General features: G+C 43.0%; 1 protein-coding gene across 5 annotated transcripts in view; it reads right to left on the bottom strand.

The window, feature by feature from the left end:
- The window catches only part of ntm (neurotrimin), a 492772-nt gene that overhangs the window by 197449 nt on the left and 275335 nt on the right, over positions 1-19988 (bottom strand). For 4 of the 5 annotated variants that reach the window (XM_061961917.2, XM_061961919.2, XM_061961920.2 and 1 more), the window contains exon 1: positions 17024-17196. In XM_061961917.2, the coding sequence (XP_061817901.1) occupies positions 17024-17196 (173 nt within the window). Of the gene's footprint in view, positions 1-17023; positions 17197-19988 lie in introns of those variants that run through there. The other variant, XM_061961918.2, reaches the window with a different exon arrangement.

Raw genomic sequence — 19988 nt, 5'->3', positions numbered from 1 at the left:
TGTTATTACTTTTTTTTTTTTTTTGCATTCTAAATATTAAATAAATGTGATCAAAAGTTTGCTTACAATGGAACATATGGCAGCTGTGCAATTCCGCCTATAAAGCCCTTAAAAACATTTAAACACCTCCATTAGGGATTTATATACTGTACATGATGTGAGTATATATGTAATTTAATAACGGGTGCATTTATAATAACATTTAATATTTACGTATTTTGATCGTTTTAAGCATACGCAGCGCATTAATTTCAAAAACGCATTTTTTCTTCATCACTGATTATTACTCACTGCAGACTTCATTAGAGCCAACAAACATAATAAAACATCACTTACTATACAAGGTCTGCTGTCATTAGGATGCTGACTGCTGGGATGTTCATACATTCCCATTTCGATGAAGAATGTCTCATAATCCTCACAAAGAAACGGGGTAGGGTGCAGGGGTGAACACGCGTCTTTCCGTGTCGTCCTCGCCAGTTTCGTGTCCTAAATGGCTGTCAAAGTGTACCAACTTGTCGGAATACCTACTCAGACGTCTTATGTCCAGGTGAGATGCATGATTTATGATCTAGAATAAAGGCAGTAAAGAAGTGAGAAAGCAGCAGACCACTCGATGTCGCCGCTATAAATAGTTTGTGCGTGCTAGCGCTTATAATAACAAAATCACTAATACTTGGTTAATATTGAAACAATAAAATGTAAATGAAGTATTGTTGGTGTTTTTTTAATGGTTATTTATTGGATTTTATAGGCGAAATGGAGGAGCTCCCTTTGGCTAATATTTAGAATGCATTAAAAAAATATATATCCGTCGTCATGTCTTTCATATTGATTGTGAACAAAAAAGTGCAGTTCCCCTTTAAAGAAAACAAAACACCAGTCTGTCCTCGTTCCCCACCATAGTCACAGTGAAGCCAAGCGCTACATACAGTTCGTCATATTCTAGTACGGCAAAAAAAGCATGTACCCCGAGGTCACACACGCCGGAAGGGGTGCCTGCCCCAGTATTTGAGATGGACTGGATCATATTGATCATTTTCTCAAAATCCTTTTTTTTGTTGTTTCTTGTTAATTTTTTTTTTAGAATATCACAGAAAATATACACCTACATTTACTCATTCGTCGATAACTTAATTTGACTATTTGAGGAAGAACACACACACATATTGTGGATTTTGAGGCGTGTTTTGGTATGTCTAATCGCTGGTATAAGGCTAAAAGAATGATGGCTCTAAATGTAACCCAGAGTTCAGCCTAAAGAAAGAATGGTGCAGAGGTTAAAGTCTTAAAAAGGAGGAACTAGCCTCAGATTTAATATTTATAATATTAATTAGCTACACATCCTTTTGACAAATGCCCCTCATAAATGGATGGAACAACTCAAGCGTCTCCCTCTTCATCACTTCCTTTTCCCTTATTTTTGACTGGCCACCACCCTGGTGAGCACTTTTTGACACATGGACTCATTAACCCATTGAACTTGTCTTCCCTTTTGCTATAAGGAGGGTGAAGAATTATTCATCTGATCTCACTTTTGCAGAAGCTTGCTCTTGCGGACGCCCGCTCGTGGTGTTGATCGTACGCGATACTGACTGATTGACGATGCTTTTGCAGGAGTGAAACGAACGCTGTAACATTTACCTGTGACCAGTTTTAAATAAATGCTTGCGAAGTCTTCCAGAAGACGCTATGTTTGACTGATCAGCAAAAGAACGAGGGTAAGGTCTTACACAGTGGTTCTTAACCTTGTTGGAGGTACCGAACCCCACCAGTTTCATATGCGCATTCACCGAACCCTTCTTTAGTGAAAAATAAAATTTAGTTTTTTTTTCGAATTCAAGATAAAGTTATATGTTTTTGGGAACACTTTAGTATGGGGAACATATTCTAAGTAACAAAGACTTAGTTTAGAGTTTTTTGGCACTAGTGGAACATATTCTAAGTAACAAAGACTTAATTTAGAGTTATTTGGTTAGGGTTAGGGTTAGGGTTAGAGGGTTAGGGCCAGAGTTAGAGGGTTAATTATTCGGCCATGGCGAATAAGGCATTAATAAGTACTTAATAATGATTAGTTAAGAGCCAATATGTTACTAATTTGCATGTTAATAAGCAATTAATTAATAGTGAATATGTTCTCCATACTAAAGTGTTACCATGTTTTTTTACTGGTGCACAAAATGAACCGTGCATGAACATCACCAGATTTTTCTCCTTGTGGCCAATCTGTTGCCCTAGCCAGAAAGCCAAACATGGCTATTTAAAGGCCTAATGAAATACGATTTTCTTATTTAAACGGGGATAGCAGGTCCATTCTATGTGTAATACTTGATCATTTTGCGATATTGCCATATTTTTGCTGAAAGGACTTAGTAGAGAACATCGACGATAAAGTTTGCAACTTTTGGTCGCTGATAAAAAAGCCTTGCCTGTACCGGAAGTAGCAGATGAGTAGCGTGACGGGTTGTGGAGCTCCTCACATCTGCACATTGTTTACAATCATGGCCACCAGCAGCGAGAGCGTTTCGGACCGAGAAAGCGACGATTTCCCCTTTAATTTGAGCGAGGATGAAAGATTCGTGGATGAGGAAAGTGAGAGTGAAGGACTAGAGGGCAGTGGGAGCGATTCAGATAGGGAAGATGCTGTGAGAGGCGGGTGGGACCTGATATTCAGCTGGGAATGACTAAAACAGTAAATAAACACAAGACATATATATACTCTATTAGCCACAACACAACCAGGCTTATATTTAATATGCCACAAATGAATCCCGCATAACGAACACCTCCCCCCTCCCGTCCATATAACCCGCCAATACAACTCAAACACCTGCACAACACACTCAATCCCACAGCCCAAAGTACCGTTCACCTCCCCAAAGTTCATACAGCACATATATTTCCCCAAAGTTACGTACGTGACATGCACATAGCGGCACGCACGTACGGGCAAGCGATCAAATGTTTGGAAGCCGCAGCTGCATGCATACTCACGGTACCGCGTCTGCGCATCCAACTCAAAGTCCTCCTGGTAAGAGTCTCTGTTGTCTGATTGACTGTCATCTTTCGGGAATGTAAACAATGAAACACCGGCTGTGTTTGTGTTGCTGCAGTCGGTCGCAATACACCGCATCCCACCTACAGCTTTTTTCTTTGCTGTCTCCATTGTTCATTGAACAAATTGCAAAAGATTCACCAACACAGATGTCCAGAATACTGTGGAATTTTGCGATGAAAACAGACGACTTAATAGCTGGCCACCATGCTGTCCCAAAATGTCCTCTACAATCCGTGACGTCACGCGCAGACGTCATCATACCGAAACGTTTTCAGCAGGATATTTTGCGCGAAATTTAAGATTGCACTTTAGTAAGCTAACCGGCCGTATTGGCATGTGTTGCAATGTTAAGATTTCATCATTGATATATAAACTATCAGACTACGTGGTCGGTAGTAGTGGGTTTCAGTAGGCCTTTAATTAGTGCAGTAACTAAACAAATATTTATCATTTTTATTATTATTATTATTGCAATTTATGTCACGGCCCGGGCGCATTCCAATACGCATTCATCTGTGAGCTTGACTGAGCGCACCACCAAGCGCACACCTGCACGCGCCACTCCTGCTGCAGCAAGCGGCTGCAATCAATCAGCAATCTGCACTCCTGAAGCTGATGAGACGCCGCGCCTCTTAAGCCAGTGCAGACCTGCGTTCCGGGCCAGAACGTCGCTACCTGTTCCGTACAGTAAGCCAAGGCGTGTCTAGCTCTATGCGTACTCTCTCTCTCTCTGTTTCTCCCCCTCTGTGTTCATTTGTCTTGTGTCCCTTGTCGCCATCCAGCAGCGTTCCTCCGTTTCCTGGTGACGAGCTGGGTGTCTCGTCTCCCCGTATTCCCTCTGGTTCCCTGGCTGCCCTCTTTGGATCTCGACCTCCTGCCTGGACACGGACATTGACGCCTCGCTCTTGCCCCTGACCTCCTGCCTGTCCCTGGATCTCAGAGCTTGCCGCGCCCTCCATGGACGTCCTATATACGCACCTTCAACACCTCCCGGTAACACTCATTATATACTCACTTCACATAGTCGCACACATACACATTTTTGATAAGTTGCACGCCTCATTCCATATTATATATATAATAAATAGAGCTAAACGACGTCCTTGCATCTGTGCCGTCTTCTTCCACCGCTGTACCGTAACAGTTTATTAATCATCATTATCGATTGCTTTGATTGTTTGCTTGATTAACTGATTAGCTGTTTGGTCCCTATAATATAACACAAATGGTTTAAAAATAGTTTAAAATTGCATATCTAAATATGTAGTTTTTACTAATCAAAACCATAATCTGTTCAGCCCAATGTTGCTTATACTAAGCAAACTTGGCAAAGTTGTAAATGCATCTCTTTCTCACTTTAAAACTGAATTGACGGATTTGCTTACATGTGAGTTGAAAAATAAAGCTCACGTAGATCCACGCTGATGTCCGTGTCTCCTCTACTTAGCAGCCATAAAAAGATTAAAACCTTCCCAAACGTATTACACTATATACATCCATTCATACATTATATTACTTTCATTTATTTTCATGTAAAACCCCCCACAAATGTTGAAGGTGTTGCGACTTTTATTTGGATTTGTTTTAGTAGCGACTTCCTTCTGGTCAACTTCCTTTGTTTTCACTTTATCAAAGTGTGCATTCAAGTGACGTCAAGGCCATATTGGGGCCACATTGGGTTGTGCGCGTTTACACTGGAGTCGGATAGAAATCACATTTTACGTGCAGGTACAAGGGTACTAATGAATTAAAAAAGGTACTATACCGCTTTTGAAAAATACCTGTTTTTACTATGCCTATGACAGCGCTCTGTGGTGACATTGCTGGCAATATTAGTCGAGGCACATGTTAGTCAACATAAATGCACACACTACTTGCAAGCAGACACAGCGTGAAAACAGAAGAGGGAGAATGGAGAGATGTTGGCTTTAAAACTAATGACGAAAGATAAAGCTATAAACACTGAAACGTCGCTCCGCTTGTGGTGCTTTAAAACATAGCTTGCTAGCTCGCAGCTAACGTCCGTGTTTAAGCTACTTCTAAATCACTAATCCTCGCCTCCATGACGACAATAAATGATTCATACATTTATCTTCCCCGCAGGATGAGGAATAACTAAACATGCTTCACTACACACTGTTGGACAGGGGTGGGCAATTAATTTTTACCGGGGGCCGCATGGGCAACCCGAGCACTGCTGGAGGGCCACACCGACAATATTTCAATTAAATTTTGCTCAAATTATTTTTGATATGCTGTAAGATAAATAATAATAATAATAATAATACAAACCCTGTTTCCATATGAGTTGGGAAATTGTGTTAGATGTAAATATAAACGGAATACCATGATTTGCAAATCATTTTCAACCCATATTCAGTTGAATGCACTACAAAGACAACATATTTGATGTTCAAACTCATAAACTTTTTTTTTTTTTTGCAAATAATAATTAACTTAGAATTTCATGGCTGCAACACGTGCCAAAGTAGTTGGGAAAGGGCATGTTCACCACTGTGTTACATGGCCTTTCCTTTTAACAACACTCAGTAAACGTTTGGGAACTGAGGAGACACATTTTTTAAGCTTCTCAGGTGGAATTCTTTCCCATTCTTGCTTGATGTACAGCTTAAGTTGTTTAACAGTCCGTGGTATCTGTTGTGGTATTTTAGGCTTCATAATGCGCCACACATTTTCAATGGGAGACAGGTCTGGACTACAGGCAGGCCAGTCTAGTACCCGCACTCTTTTACTATGAAGCCACGTTGATGTAACACGTGGCTTGGCATTGTCTTGCTGAAATAAGCAGGGGCGTCCATGGTAATGTTGCTTGGATGGCAACATATGTTGCTCCAAAACCTGTATGTACCTTTCAACATTAATGGCGCCTTCACAGATGTGTAAGTTACTTATGTCTTGGGCACTAATACACCCCCCTACCATCACAGATGCTGGCTTTTCAACTTTGCGCCTATAACAATCCGGATGGTTCTTTTCGTCTTTGGTCCGGAGGACATGACGTCCACAGTTTCCAAAAACAATTTGAAATGTGGACTCGTCAGACCACAGAACACTTTTCCACTTTGTATCAGTCCATCTTAGATAAGGGTGTTGTTGATAAACGGTTTTTGCCTTGCATAGGAGAGTTTTAACTTGCACTTACAGATGTAGCGACCAACTGTAGTTACTGACAGTGGGTTTCTGAAGTGTTTTTGAGCCCATGTGGTGATATCCTTTACACACTGATGTCGCTTGTTGATGCAGTACAGCCTGAGGGATCGAGGGTCACGGGCTTAGCTGCTTATGTGCAGTGATTTCTCCAGATTCTCTGGACCCTTTGATGATATTACGGACCGTAGATGGTGAAATCCCTAAATTCCTTGCAATAGATGGTTGAGAAAAGTTTTTCTTAAACTGTTCAACAATTTGCTCACGCATTTGTTGACAAAGTGGTGACCCTCGCCCCATCCTTGTTTGTGAATGGCTGAGCATTTCATGGAATCTACTTTTATACCCAATCATGGCACCCACCTGTTCCCAATTTGCCTGTTCACCTGTGGGATGTTCCAAATAAGTGTTTGATGAGGATTCCTCAACTTTATCAGTATTTATTGCCACCATTCCCAACTTCTTTGTCACGTGTTGCTGGCATCAAATTCCAAAGTTAATGATTATTTGCAAAAAAATTTTTTTTATCAGTTTGAACATCAAATATGTTGTCTTTGTAGCATATTCAACTGAATATGGGTTGAAAATGATTTGCAAATCATTGTATTCTGCGAAGACCTCCATGAATAATAAAAAACAAGGACCCAGATTTCCCTCGCCCGGACGCGGGTCACCGGGGCCCCCCTCTGGAGCCAGGCCCGGAGGTGGGGCACGATGGCGAGCGCCTGGTGGCCGGGCCTGTCCCCATGGGGCCCGGCCGGGCACAGCCCGAAGAGGCAACGTGGGTCCCCCCTCCAATGGGCTCACCACCCATAGCAGGGGTCATAGAGGTCGGGTGCGATGTGAGCTGGGCGGCAGCCGAAGGCAGGGCACTTGGCGGTCCGATCCTCGGCTAAAGAAGCTAGCTCTTGGGACGTGGAACGTCACCTCGCTGGGGGGGAAGGAGCCTGAGCTAGTGCGCGAAGTGGAGAAGTTCCGGCTAGATATAGTCGGACTCACTTCGACGCACAGCAAGGGCTCTGGAACCAGTTCTCTCGAGAGGGGCTGGACTCTCTTCCAAGCTGGCGTTGCCGGCAGTGAGAGGCGACGGGCTGGGGTGGCAAATCTTGTTTCCCCCCGGCTCAGAGCCTGTACGTTGGAGTTCAACCCGGTGGACGAGAGGGTAGCTTCCCTCCGCCTTCGGGTGGGGGGACGGGTCCTGACTGTGGTTTGCGCTTACGCGCCAAACCGCAGTTCAGAGTACCCACCCTTTTTGGATTCACTCGAGGGAGTACTTGAGAGTGCTCCCCCGGGTGATTCCCTCGTGCTACTGGGGGACTTCAATGCTCATGTTGGCAACGACAGTGAAACCTGGAGAGGCGTGATTGGGAAGAATGGCTGCCCGGATCTGAACCCAAGCGGTGTTTTGTTATTGGACTTTTGTGCCCGACACAGATTGTCCATAACGAACACCATGTTCAAACATAAGAGTGTCCATATGTGCACTTGGCACCAGGACACCCTAGGCCGCGGTTCCATGATCGACTTTGTAGTTGTGTCATCGGATTTGCGGCCTCATGTTTTGGACACTCGGGTGAAGAGAGGGGCGGAGCTTTCTACCGATCACCACCTAGTGGTGAGTTGGCTGCGATGGTGGGGGAGGATGCCGGACAGACCTGGCAGGCCCAAACGCATTGTGAGGGTTTGCTGGGAACGTCTGGCAGAGTCTCCTGTCAGAGAGAGTTTCAATTCCCACCTCCGGAACGACTTTGAACATGTCACGAGGGAGGTGCTGGACATTGAGTGCGAATGGACCATGTTCCGCGCCTCTATTGTCGAGGCGGCTGATTGGAGCTGTGGCCGCAAGGTAGTTGGTGCTTGTCGTGGCGGTAATCCTAGAACCCGTTGGTGGACACCGGCGGTGAGGGATGCCGTCAAGCTGAAGAAGGAGTCCTATCGGGTTCTTTTGGCTCATAGGACTCCTGAGGCAGCGGACAGGTACCTACAGGCCAAGCGGTCTGCGACTTCAGCGGTCGCAGAGGCAAAAACTCGGACATGGGAGGAGTTCGGGGAAGCCATGGAAAACGACTTCCGGACGGCTTCGAAGCAATTCTGGACCACCATCCGCCGCCTCAGGAAGGGGAAGCAGTGCAGTGTCAACACCGTGTATGGTGGGGATGGTGCTCTGCTGACCTCGACTGCGGATGTTGTGGATCGGTGGAGAGAATACTTCGAAGACCTCCTCAATCCTACCAGCACGTCTTCCTATGAGGAAGCAGGGCCTGTGGAATCTGAGGTGGGCTCTCCTATTTCTGGGGCTGAGGTTGCCGAGGTAGTTAAAAAGCTCCTCGGTGGCAAGGCCCCGGGGGTGGATGAGGTCCGCCCGGAGTTCCTTAAGGCTCTGGATGTTGTGGGGCTGTCTTGGTTGACAAGACTCTGCAACATCGCGTGGACATCGGGGGCGGTACCTCTGGATTGGCAGACCGGGGTGGTGGTTCCTCTCTTTAAGAAGGGGAACCGGAGGGTGTGTTCCAACTATCGTGGGATCACACTCCTCAGCCTTCCCGGTAAAGTCTATTCAGGTGTACTGGAGAGGAGGCTACGCCGGATAGTCGAACCTCGGATTCAGGAGGAACAGTGTGGTTTTCGTCCTGGTCGTGGAACTGTGGACCAGCTCTATACTCTCGGCAGGGTCCTTGAGGGTGCATGGGAGTTTGCCCAACCAGTCTACATGTGCTTTGTGGACTCCCTGTATAATCAGTGTCAGAGCTTGGTCCGCATTGCCGGCAGTAAGTCGGACACGTTTCCAGTGAGGGTTGGACTCCGCCAAGGATGCCCTTTGTCACCGATTCTGTTCATAACCTTTATGGACAGAATTTCTAGGCGCAGTCAGGGCGTTGAGGGTATCTGGTTTGGTGGCTGCAGGATTAGGTCTCTGCTATTTGCAGATGATGTGGTCCTGATGGCTTCCTCCGGCCAAGATCTTCAGCTCTCACTGGATCGGTTCGCAGCCGAGTGTGAAGCGACTGGGATGGGAATCAGCACCTCCAAGTCCGAGTCCATGGTTCTCGCCCGGAAAAGGGTGGAGTGCCATCTCCGGGTTGGGGAGGAGATCTTGCCCCAAGTGGAGGAGTTCAAGTACCTCGGAGTCTTGTTCACGAGTGGGGGAAGAGTGGATCGTGAGATCGACAGGCGGATCGGTGCGGTGTCTTCAGTAATGCGGACACTGTATCGATCCGTTGTAGTGAAGAAGGAGCTGAGCCGGAAGGCAAAGCTCTCGATTTACCGGTCGATCTACATTCCCATCCTCACTTTTGTCAACAAATTGGAAGTTGCTGGCAGTCTTCAAAGTACCCCAAAATTGCCACAAATGATTGGCGGATGTGGGAAGAACTGTGGACAATCTTGGGTTTTGGATCAAATCGGACTGTCTGCCCCGCAGGATGAATTTTGAGGATCCGTCATAGACAATTTAGAGTGAAAAGCAAATTTTATTTTCACTCGCGTACAAAACATTCTAACTTGGATTAATTCCCTGGCTTCAAGACTCTCCCGAAGGACAGTGTGGCGAAGACACAACAAACTCTCTTCTTGTCTCTCATGGACACACACCTGTTGTTGTTGACTTTGGACTTACTATCGGCTGCACAACATCCAGGCCGCGGAACAGAGACGCGCGGCAGGCTTACACACACACATGCATCCACAAAAATATACGCCACACACACATACCCCACCCCCCATCCAACGCCCTTGACACGAATCCTTTAGGGTGATGGTCGGATGGGCAGCGCCTGAAGAGCTGCAGCCTGCCACTGTGACCCCTACTCCCTCCCCTCTGTTGCTAGATATCTCGAGATGTACGTTGTAATATGTATATATGCTTTGCTATGGAGGTTTTATCCTACTCCAGACTGAGCTCCCTTAAGAGCCCAGTCTAGATTGTATATTTTTTATTCATCTTTCCCCAGCGTTTACCTTTTTCCCATCTTTTACGGGGCGCCTTGTGACGACCCATCAGCGTTCCTGTTCTGTAACCCTGTACACTGTTTGTTTCTCTAATCTTGAACTGGTTTGTGCTGAAAACAAGGTTTCGTTGTACTTGTGCAATGACAATAAAGACCTATCTACCTATGTTTTACTATCACAAAACCATTTGTCATTTTTTTATTGTTTATAAACTCAGGAAATATGTCCCTGGACACAGGAAGACTACTTTATTTATGACCAAAGTATGACCCGGTAATGACATGGCATTGGATCGTTACCCATATTTGTGGTATCACCCAAAATGTATGTAAAGTATCCAAACAACAGAGCTATAAGTGCTTTCTGTGTTTATCATATATTAACACAAGTATAGATAGAACATGTTAAAACAGAAAGTAACTAGATGTTAACAGTAAATGAACAAGTACATTAATAATCCATCCATTTTCTACAGCTTGTCCCTCATAATTTTGACAAAAAAATACTATTGGAAATGACACAATATGTTACTGCAAACCTCAGCAGCCAAATTAAGAGCCTTTGTAACTCGTTTGCTTACCTGCTACTGAAAGAGAAGTCGTCTATTATGTTCACTATATTTAATGCCAAAAGTGTTCTTTAATTGCAATAATATACATATGTTCAATGTATTATAAGGTTTTCTTCTACAATAAAGCCAATAATGACATTTTTGCGGTACCTTTTAGTTTGAAAAGTATGAAAAAGTATCGAAATACATCTTGGAACCGGAACCAGTACCAACAGATTGGTAGTGTGACAACCCTAGTTAGGACGTTTAATTTTTACATCACTAACTAAAGTATGAACAATGATGTTGTGGGTGATCTGAAGGATTTTCTTCACTTCTGAGTAATGTAGTTAAACGGCGTGTTGGTCCTCCACGGATATTGGAGCACTGATAACGCCTACATGCCAAAGAGGGCTGGTTTCCAATCATATGATCTGGGTGTGTTAATCCAATCTTTCAAAAGCCAAACAGGATCAGATTAAGGTGGTCCCATGTGTTTAAGAAAACTTATTTTGAGCCAAATTGTTTTAGAAATTAGACTAATTTAATGCATGGTAACGTACTGATTGTGTTTTTAAAAATCCATTTGTACATGTGGACATTGCTTAAAGCAGTGTTTTTCAACCTTTTTTAAGTCAAGGCACGTTTTTTGCGTTGAAAAAATCTGGTGGCACACCACCAGCAGAAATCATTAAAAACGAAACTTGGTTGACAGTAAAAAATCGTTGTCGCAATTGTTGGATATGACTTTAAAGCATAACCAAGCATGCATCACTATAGCTCTCGTCTCAAAGTAGGTGTACTGTCACCACCTGTCACATCACGCCCTGACTTATTTGGACTTTTTTGCTGTTTTCCTGTGTGTAGTGTTTTACTTCTTGTCTTGCGCTCCTATTTTGGTGGCCTTTTCTCTTTTTTTGGTATTTTCCTGTAGCAGTTTCATGCCTTCCTTTGAGCGATATTTCCCGCATCTACATTGTTTTAGCAATCAAGAATATTTCAGTTGTTTTTATCCTCCTATGTGGGGACATTGTTGATTGTCATGTCATGTTCGGATGTACTTTGTCTTTGCTCCACAGTAAGTCTTTGCTGTCGTCCAGCATTCTGTTTTTGTTTACTATGTAGCCAGTTCAGTTTTAGTTTCGTTCTGCATAGCCTTCCCTAAGCTGCAATGCCTTTTCTTAGGGGCACTCACCTTTTGTTTATTTTTGGTTTAAGCATTAGACACCTTTTTACCTGCATGCTGCCTCCCACTGCTTCTGACATCTACAAAGCAATTAGCTACCTGCTGCCACCTACTGATATGGAAGTGTATTACACAGTTACTTTGCCAAGCTCTGGACAGCACAGACACTCAACAACAACACATCATTTGCAGACTATAATTACTGGTTTGCAATAAATATTTTTAACTCAAATAGGTGAAATTAGATAATCTCCCACGGCACACCAGACTGTATCTCACGGCACACTAGTGTGCCACGGCGCAGTGGTTGAAAAACACTGGCTTAAAGCCCCACTCAAGAACTTTCAGTTTTGGTTGTTTTTGGCGGCGCCAGTGGACCAAAGCGGTAGTGTTTTGCCAAAAGAAGACCACATTTCTCATGAGGACCAGCGCATAGAGCAGGGGTAGGGAACCTATGGCTCTAGAGCCAGATGTGGCTCTTTTGATGACTGCATCTGGCTCTCAGATAAATCTTAGCTGACATTGCTTAACACGATAAGTAATGAATAATTCCGCTGGTAATCACAGTGTTAAAAATAACGTTCAAAATATAAAACATTCTCATTCATTTTAATCCATCCATCCGTTTTATACCGCACCTGTTCAAGAAGTCGCATTATTGGTAAGAAGTATTTGATTTATTATTGATTAGCTTCAGAATGACAATGTTATTAAAAACAATAAGAGACTTATTACACTCTAAAAATGTTGGTCTTACTTAAAAATGCACGCATTTAGTTGTATTCAGTGTTAAAAATATAATATGGCTCTCACGGAAATACATTTTAAAATCTTTGGCTTTCATGGCTCTCTCAGCCAAAAAGGTTCCCGACCCCTGGCATAGAGCATCAAACTGACACCATAATATCACAATGATTAAGTATTATTGATCTTTCCACAGTAAAAACCTACATATTTGACTCAAACCTTATATTTCCAGTTTGCAGCCATCACATAATTTTTTCTTAACTTTTGAGTTTGTTGTGTGGTTTGTCGTGTCAGTGTGGAACTGGAACTATCAAGCCGGTGGCTATTTATTGCTACCACACAAATTTCTGATAGCTAACATTGGCATTATCATTTTGATTTAAGCAACAAAAGTCACTTAGTAGTTTAGCAGGAACAGAATCAAGGCAGCATTGGTTGCAAATCCCTCCTCGTCTTTGAGCTCATGCCAGCGAGTGAAAGCCGGGGCAATGTTGATCCTCGACTGTCCTTTTATCCGAGTAGCCTCTCTTTTTCTTATGTTTGTCGCCTCAGGCAAAACTTTTTGTTTCTTTGGTTGTTTTGCAGATTCTGCCATGATAGCAATAATTGCACGTTGGCATTCAACTTCCATCTTAGTAACGAATGGGAAAAGTTGGGAGTGACGTCTGCCGTAAAGCAAGTCAGCACATTTGTAGTTTTTTGTGTGCCAGGGTTCCTGCCACCCTCTTTAAAGTTGCTTAGTGCCAGTGAGAGTGATACATACCTCCTTAGGCTGTGACAGAGGTGTCATTCAACTATTTGTACCGTTTTTTTCGGATTATAAGTCACAGTTTTTTTCATAGTTTGGCCGGGGGTGCGATTTATACTCCGGAGCGACTTATGTGTGAAATTATTAACACATTACCGTAAAATATCAAATAATATTATTTATCTCATTCCCGTAAGAGACGAGGCGAATGTCAGCAATCGTCACACACGTCAGCAATCGTCACACACACGTCAACCAATACAAATTCGGGGGGGGCAGGTCATGGCAGAAGTGCATTGTGCGTCATGGCAGAAGTGCATTGTGGGTCATGGGATGCTACCTGCTACTACGTCCTTAGCTATAAAAATTGATCATTTCAACATTGGCGGTAACTTATAAAAACTGAGAAGGGCTGAACAAAAATGGCACCGAAAAGGAAATCATATACTGCAGATTACAAGCGGCCAGTTGCTGGGGGTAGTGACCTTGTTTGTCAGCATGTCTGTGATCTTCTTTTAATTCTTTTTTTTAATTAATTAATTAATTTATTTATTTATTTAAAAAAAAATTTTTTAAATATATTTTATTAATATTATTTTTTTTAATTTTTCCCCTCCCTCAGGGGGGGGGGGCTCGGCGGGGCGGTTGCTGGTTGTTCCATCTCCATCGTTGGGGTCCCTGCGGGTGGGGTGGGTGGTTCCCGTGGCCCTGTGCCTGGGTGGTCCTGCGGCGGCCGATTTGGGTGGGGTGGCCGGGGACTGGCCTCGCCGCGCTCTCCGGGGGTGGGGGTGGGCTCGTGGGGGCCCGGTTGCCGGTGGGGCGGGGGCGGTCTTCCCGTCCGGTTGCGGGGAGTCTCTGGGTTCCTCGGGCGGGGCGTCTCGCCTTTCTGCCCGTGTGGGGTGTGGTCTCTCGCTGGCTTGGGGTCTGGCTGTCCCCTGCTTTTCTCGTGCCCTGTCCTCTGCTGGGTGCGTCTGTCTGCGGCCTGCTGCTGGCCCTTGTGGGCGGTACGGTGGGTCGGGCTCTGGGGTTCCTGTCGCTGGCCGGCTTGGCTGCGTGGGGGCGGTGGTCCCTGGTTCCCTGGGCACCACGCCTCCTGTTTGTGGGTTGGGCTCTTGGGGGTGATGGGGCCGTGCTCTGGCTCCCACGCACTCTGGGAGTCGAGTGTATTGTACATGCAAATTCACATATGCTCACCTATGTACATAGGTACCTACGCTCCCACATACATACACAAATACAGTACATATTTACCTACCTAATGTTCGTACATCCACACGCACATTCAATATACAAACATACACATACACATACTGTACATGTACATTCACTGTACAAACACATATACACATTCTGTACATATACATTCATTGTACAAACACATATACACATTCTGTACATATACAAGTACATATGCATATTTACACTCATGCACATAATCACGTTTCATCAAACATATATTAACGTTGTTGCCCTAGGGTAAACTGGGTGTAACACATGGCACACTGACAAAGCTTAACCTATTGTGACTATAACAATCTACAAGGTTAATGTAGGTTGCTTCTCTTTCTCCCCCTCCATTTTTCTGCATTCTTTCGTATCTCAAGTAATCATTACGTATATGTATTGTTGCATTCAAACAACTGTATTGTTGATAATAAAGGTAAATTATTGGTATTGTTCATTATCAATAGCGCTATTTCTATTGGTATTTGTATTGATCCATTTGTAGTGTAATAATGCTCATTGTCATTTCTGTATTATTTTTTATTTTTCGCTAACTGCTTATTTGCTATTACTTTTACCATCATATTTGTACATGTCATATTTGCTGATGTTGCTCTATTGTTGTTGTTGTTGTTGTTTGCTGTTGTTGTTTTTGTCTCTCTGTCTAATCCCCCTCTTGTCCCCACAATTTCCCCCTCTGTCTTCTTTTTTTTTTCTCTTTCTATCCCCTCCTGCTCCGGGCCGGCTGCACTAAATGATAATATAAATACATTTAATAAAGTCAAATACAAATAAGGCAACAAGAGAAGTATCCTACACTTCTCTTTTGTAAAGTAAATCTGAACAGCCGACATGGGCATCTACATCAACTATATGATTTGCCTGAGAAGCTGGACAGGACACAAAAAAAAAAAAAAGAAAAAAAAAAAAGAAGTGCATTGTGGGTCATGGGATGCTACCTGCTACTACGTCCTTAGCTATAAAAATTTATCATTTCAACATTGGCGGTAACTTATAAAAACTGAGAAGGGCTGAACAAAAATGGCACCGAAAAAGAAATCATATACTGCAGATTACAAGCTGGAGGTAGTGAAATATGCAGCAGAAAACGGCAAGGGGAAGCGGCGCATACCTTTGGAAGTGGCAGAGTTGTTTAGAAGCGACACCGAGGAAGACGATTTCATGGGATTTAGCGATTAGGAGTGACAGATTGTTTGGTAAACGTATAGCATGTTCTATATGTTATAGTTATTTGAATGTCTCTTACCATAATATGTTACGTTAACATACCAGGCACGTTCTCAGTTGGTTATTTATGCGTCATATAACGTACACTTATTCAGCCTGTTGTTCACTATTCTTTATTTATTTTAAATTGTCTTTCAAATGTCTATTTTTGGTGTTGGATTTTATCAAATAAATTTCCCCCAAAAATGCGACTTATACTCGAGTGCGACGTATATATGTTTTTTTCCTTCTTTATTATGCATTTTCGGCCGGTGCGACATATACTCCGGAGCGATTTATAATCCGAAAAATACGGTAAATCGATGTATCATCCCAAAAGTTATGAACATATTTTATGAAGGTTGAAATGTTACTTAGTGCTGCTTTAAGAGAGAAGACCACAGAGAACCTAACACCATGGCTCAGCGGTGGAACTAAATACAACTTCCACAACTACTGCTTTTAAAGTAGAGACACTATAAAACTAGAAAAGACAAGCACTACAATGTGAATACAGTGTAATATTCTACTTAACTTTTATCAAAAGCTCAATGCACCATCTACCTCAAACAGAAGAGATTCTCAAATCCCTACTTTTTGTCACTGTGATTACAAACGTTTGAAATTCATAAAAAATCCCAGCAGCATCTTTAGAGCAGCATAAATCTTTCTGTGTCGAATAAACTCCTTATGAGGCAACACGGAGGACGAGAAAATATCACTTTTGTCCATATCATCGAAAATGATTGCTTTGTCACTTCACCTTATTTACAAGACATACCTTTTTTCCCGACCCGTAGCATCTCCCCCTACAGTCCTCAACAGACTTCAGTCTTTAGCTTAATTCGCCCCACCCCCAAACACACATTTTCTGTAGTTCTGCACTGTCACACAACAATTAAAAAAGACAGGCTTCTTTCGTAAAAAGCCGCAAAAGAAGCGGAGTATCGCTTGTGAATTGAAAGACTAATCCTTTGAAATCCCACAACATTATTCAGCAGCAGCAGCAGCAGGAACATGATAAAACAGACAGCATTTCAATGTAATCACTGTTCACTATAATCCCATTTGCCCACCAGATACTGAATGTAGACCTCCACGGAATTTAAGACTCTGACAGCAGCAGAGGGACGACATTATATTAAAAACACAAACGTTGTGACTCACCTGAGAAATAACGTCTCTCCTTGTCGCACGGTAATATTGTCCATCACTTTGGTGTCAGGTAGAGAATCACTTTGACTGCGGACAGGCAACCCTGCAGGGACAAGAACCAAAATCCTTAGAGAGAGAAGGGTTGTGCATTTGAAAAAGGGGACAATGTATCCCCGGACAGACATTATCTTCAGTATTTAGAGGTGTGGAAAAAGACCCATGTGAAACGAGCCCACGTTCACACTGTAAACCTTCTCCTGGAGATTACCGGTATTCACCCCCAAGTCATTAGGCTTAATCCAAATCCTGTCGCCAGGTTGCTGTCATGTGTAATAGTGGCGAGGCACAGACCCTTCTGCGGTTGCATTGCCCCCACTCTTAGTTTCGTCAATAATAATTGTCTCTCCATTGTTTTATCTATACACTAACCAACCTTACAAAAAATAGGTTACGTTCAAGCTAAAATTGTTGAACAATATCAATAACTGAGAATAGAAAAACTGATTAAAGGGGAACATTATCACCAGACCTATGTAAGCGTCAATATATACCGGTACCTTGATGTTGCAGAAAAAAGACCATATATTTTTTTAACCGATTTCCGAACTCTAAATGGGTGAATTTTGGCTAATTAAACGCCTTTCTAACATTCGCTCTCGGAGCGATGACGTCACCTTGTGAAAAACTGTTGTGACGTCACATCGGGAAGCAATCCGCCATTTTCTCAAACACCGAGTCAAATCAGCTCTGTTATTTTCCGTTTTTTCGACTGTTTTCCGTACCTTGGAGACATCATGCCTCGTCTGTGTGTTGTCGGAGGGTGCAACAACACCAACAGGGACGGATTCAAGTTGCACCAGTGGCCCAAAGATGCGAAAGTGGCAAGAAATTGGACGTTTGTTCCGCACACTTTACCGACGAAAGCTATGCTACGACAGAGATGGCAAGAATGTGTGGATATCCTGCGACACTCAAAGCAGATGCATTTCCAACGATAAAGTCAAAGAAATCTGCCGCCAGACCCCCATTGAATCTGCCGGAGTGTGTGAGCAATTCAGGGACAAAGGACCTCGGTAGCATGGCAAGCAATGGCGGCAGTTTGTTCCCGCAGACGAGCGAGCTAAGCCCCCTGGATGTCTTGGCTCACACCGTCCCTTATGCCACCGAAGATGATCAAGAGAAGAATATCGACCCTAGCTTCCCTGGCCTGCTGACATCAACTCCAAAACTGGACAGATCAGCTTTCAGGAAAAGAGCGCGGATGAGGGTATGTCTACAGAATATATTAATTGATGAAAATTGGTCTGTCTGCACTCTCAAAGTGCATGTTGTTGCCAAATGTATTTCATATGCTGTAAACCTAGTTCATAGTTGTTGTCCTTTAATGCCAAACAAACACATACCAATCGTTGGTTAGAAGGCGATCGCCGAATTCGTCCTCGCTTTCTCCCGTGTCGCTGGCTGTCGTGTCGTTTTCGTCGGTTTCGCTTGCATACGGTTCAAACCGATATGGCTCAATAGCTTCAGTTTCTTCTTCAATTTCGTTTTCGCTACCTGCCTCCACACTACAACCACCCGTCTCAATACATGCGTAATCTGTTGAATCGCTTAAGCCGCTGAAATCCGAGTCTGAATCCGAGCTAATGTCGCTATAGCTTGCTGTTCTTTCCGCCATGTTTGTTTGTATTCACTATGTGACGTCACAGGAAAATGGACGGGTGTTTATAACAATGGTTAAAATCAGGCACTTTGAAGCTTTTTTTTAGGGATATTGCGTGATGGGTAAAATTTTGAAAAAAACTTCGAAAAATATAATAAGCCACTGGGAACTGATTTTTAATGGTTTTAACCATTCTGAAATTGTGATAATGTTCCCCTTTAAAGTGAGATGAGTCCTGAACGCCCCCCGCCTTCCGCCCGATTGTAGCTGAGATAGGCTCCAGCGCCCCCCGCGACCCCAAAAGGGAATAAGCGGTAGAAAATGGATGGATGAATGGAGTCCTGAACGTACAAATCCCTCATTCAGAAAGGTTCTTTGGTAGGCTTTGTTTAAAACGGTTTACGTCTTTGTTTTTTCCCTGCACACTTTTGGTTAAAACATTGGTAACACTTTAGTATGGGGAACATATTCACCATTAATTAGTTGCTTATTAAAGTAACAAAGACTTAATTTAGAGTTATTTGGACACTCGGGGAACATATAAGGGTTAGGGTTACTAATAAGCAATAATTCTGAGGTTATTGAGGAAAGACTCTTAGTTAATGGCTTACTGGTTGTATAATAAGGCCATGCAGACTAAGGCATTAATAAGTACTTAATAATGACTAATTAAGAGCCAATATGCTACTAATTTGCATGTTAATAAGCAACTAATTAATGGTGAATATGTGTTCCCCATACTAAAGTCTTAGAGCAGATTATTAAGATGTGTTGTCTGTAATAATGGCTTGTTAGTACAGTTGTTGATTTTTTTTTTCTCAAAAACCTTTTACTTTTACATTTTAATTTACATTGTATGTCGTTAGAATAGTATAGCAAATACAACTTAAACTCACACCTTTGCCTTGACCTTAATTTGCCTCCAAACTATTTGGTTACAATTTCAGTCTGCCTGACTACTTACTATATGTTGTTTTGGTGAGAGTGATAATTGTTTTGGTACTGGTTGACGACAGTTTGGGTATTTCCAATCACATGTACAACGCTGAGAGAATGATGACTCGAAATATAACCCCAAGCTTCAAGCTGTCCTCACATACTGTAGCTAAAGAAAGAATGGCACAAAGTCTCAAAGGGGGAACTAGCCTCAGATTGGATATTTGTAATTTATAATAATAATTTTAATGAATACATTTATCCCTAACCAGTTTTAAATACATACCTAGGAAATCTCCCAGAAGGCCCGACTTTTGATTGTTCAACAAAAGAACGCGAGTAGAGTCTAACAGTGTGTTTTGTTTCAGAGAAGAACATTTT

This window comes from Nerophis lumbriciformis, linkage group LG09 (genome assembly GCF_033978685.3).
Source record: "Nerophis lumbriciformis linkage group LG09, RoL_Nlum_v2.1, whole genome shotgun sequence".
Classification (NCBI taxonomy): domain Eukaryota; kingdom Metazoa; phylum Chordata; class Actinopteri; order Syngnathiformes; family Syngnathidae; genus Nerophis; species Nerophis lumbriciformis.
This window is presented reverse-complemented; position numbering and strand designations above follow the sequence as displayed.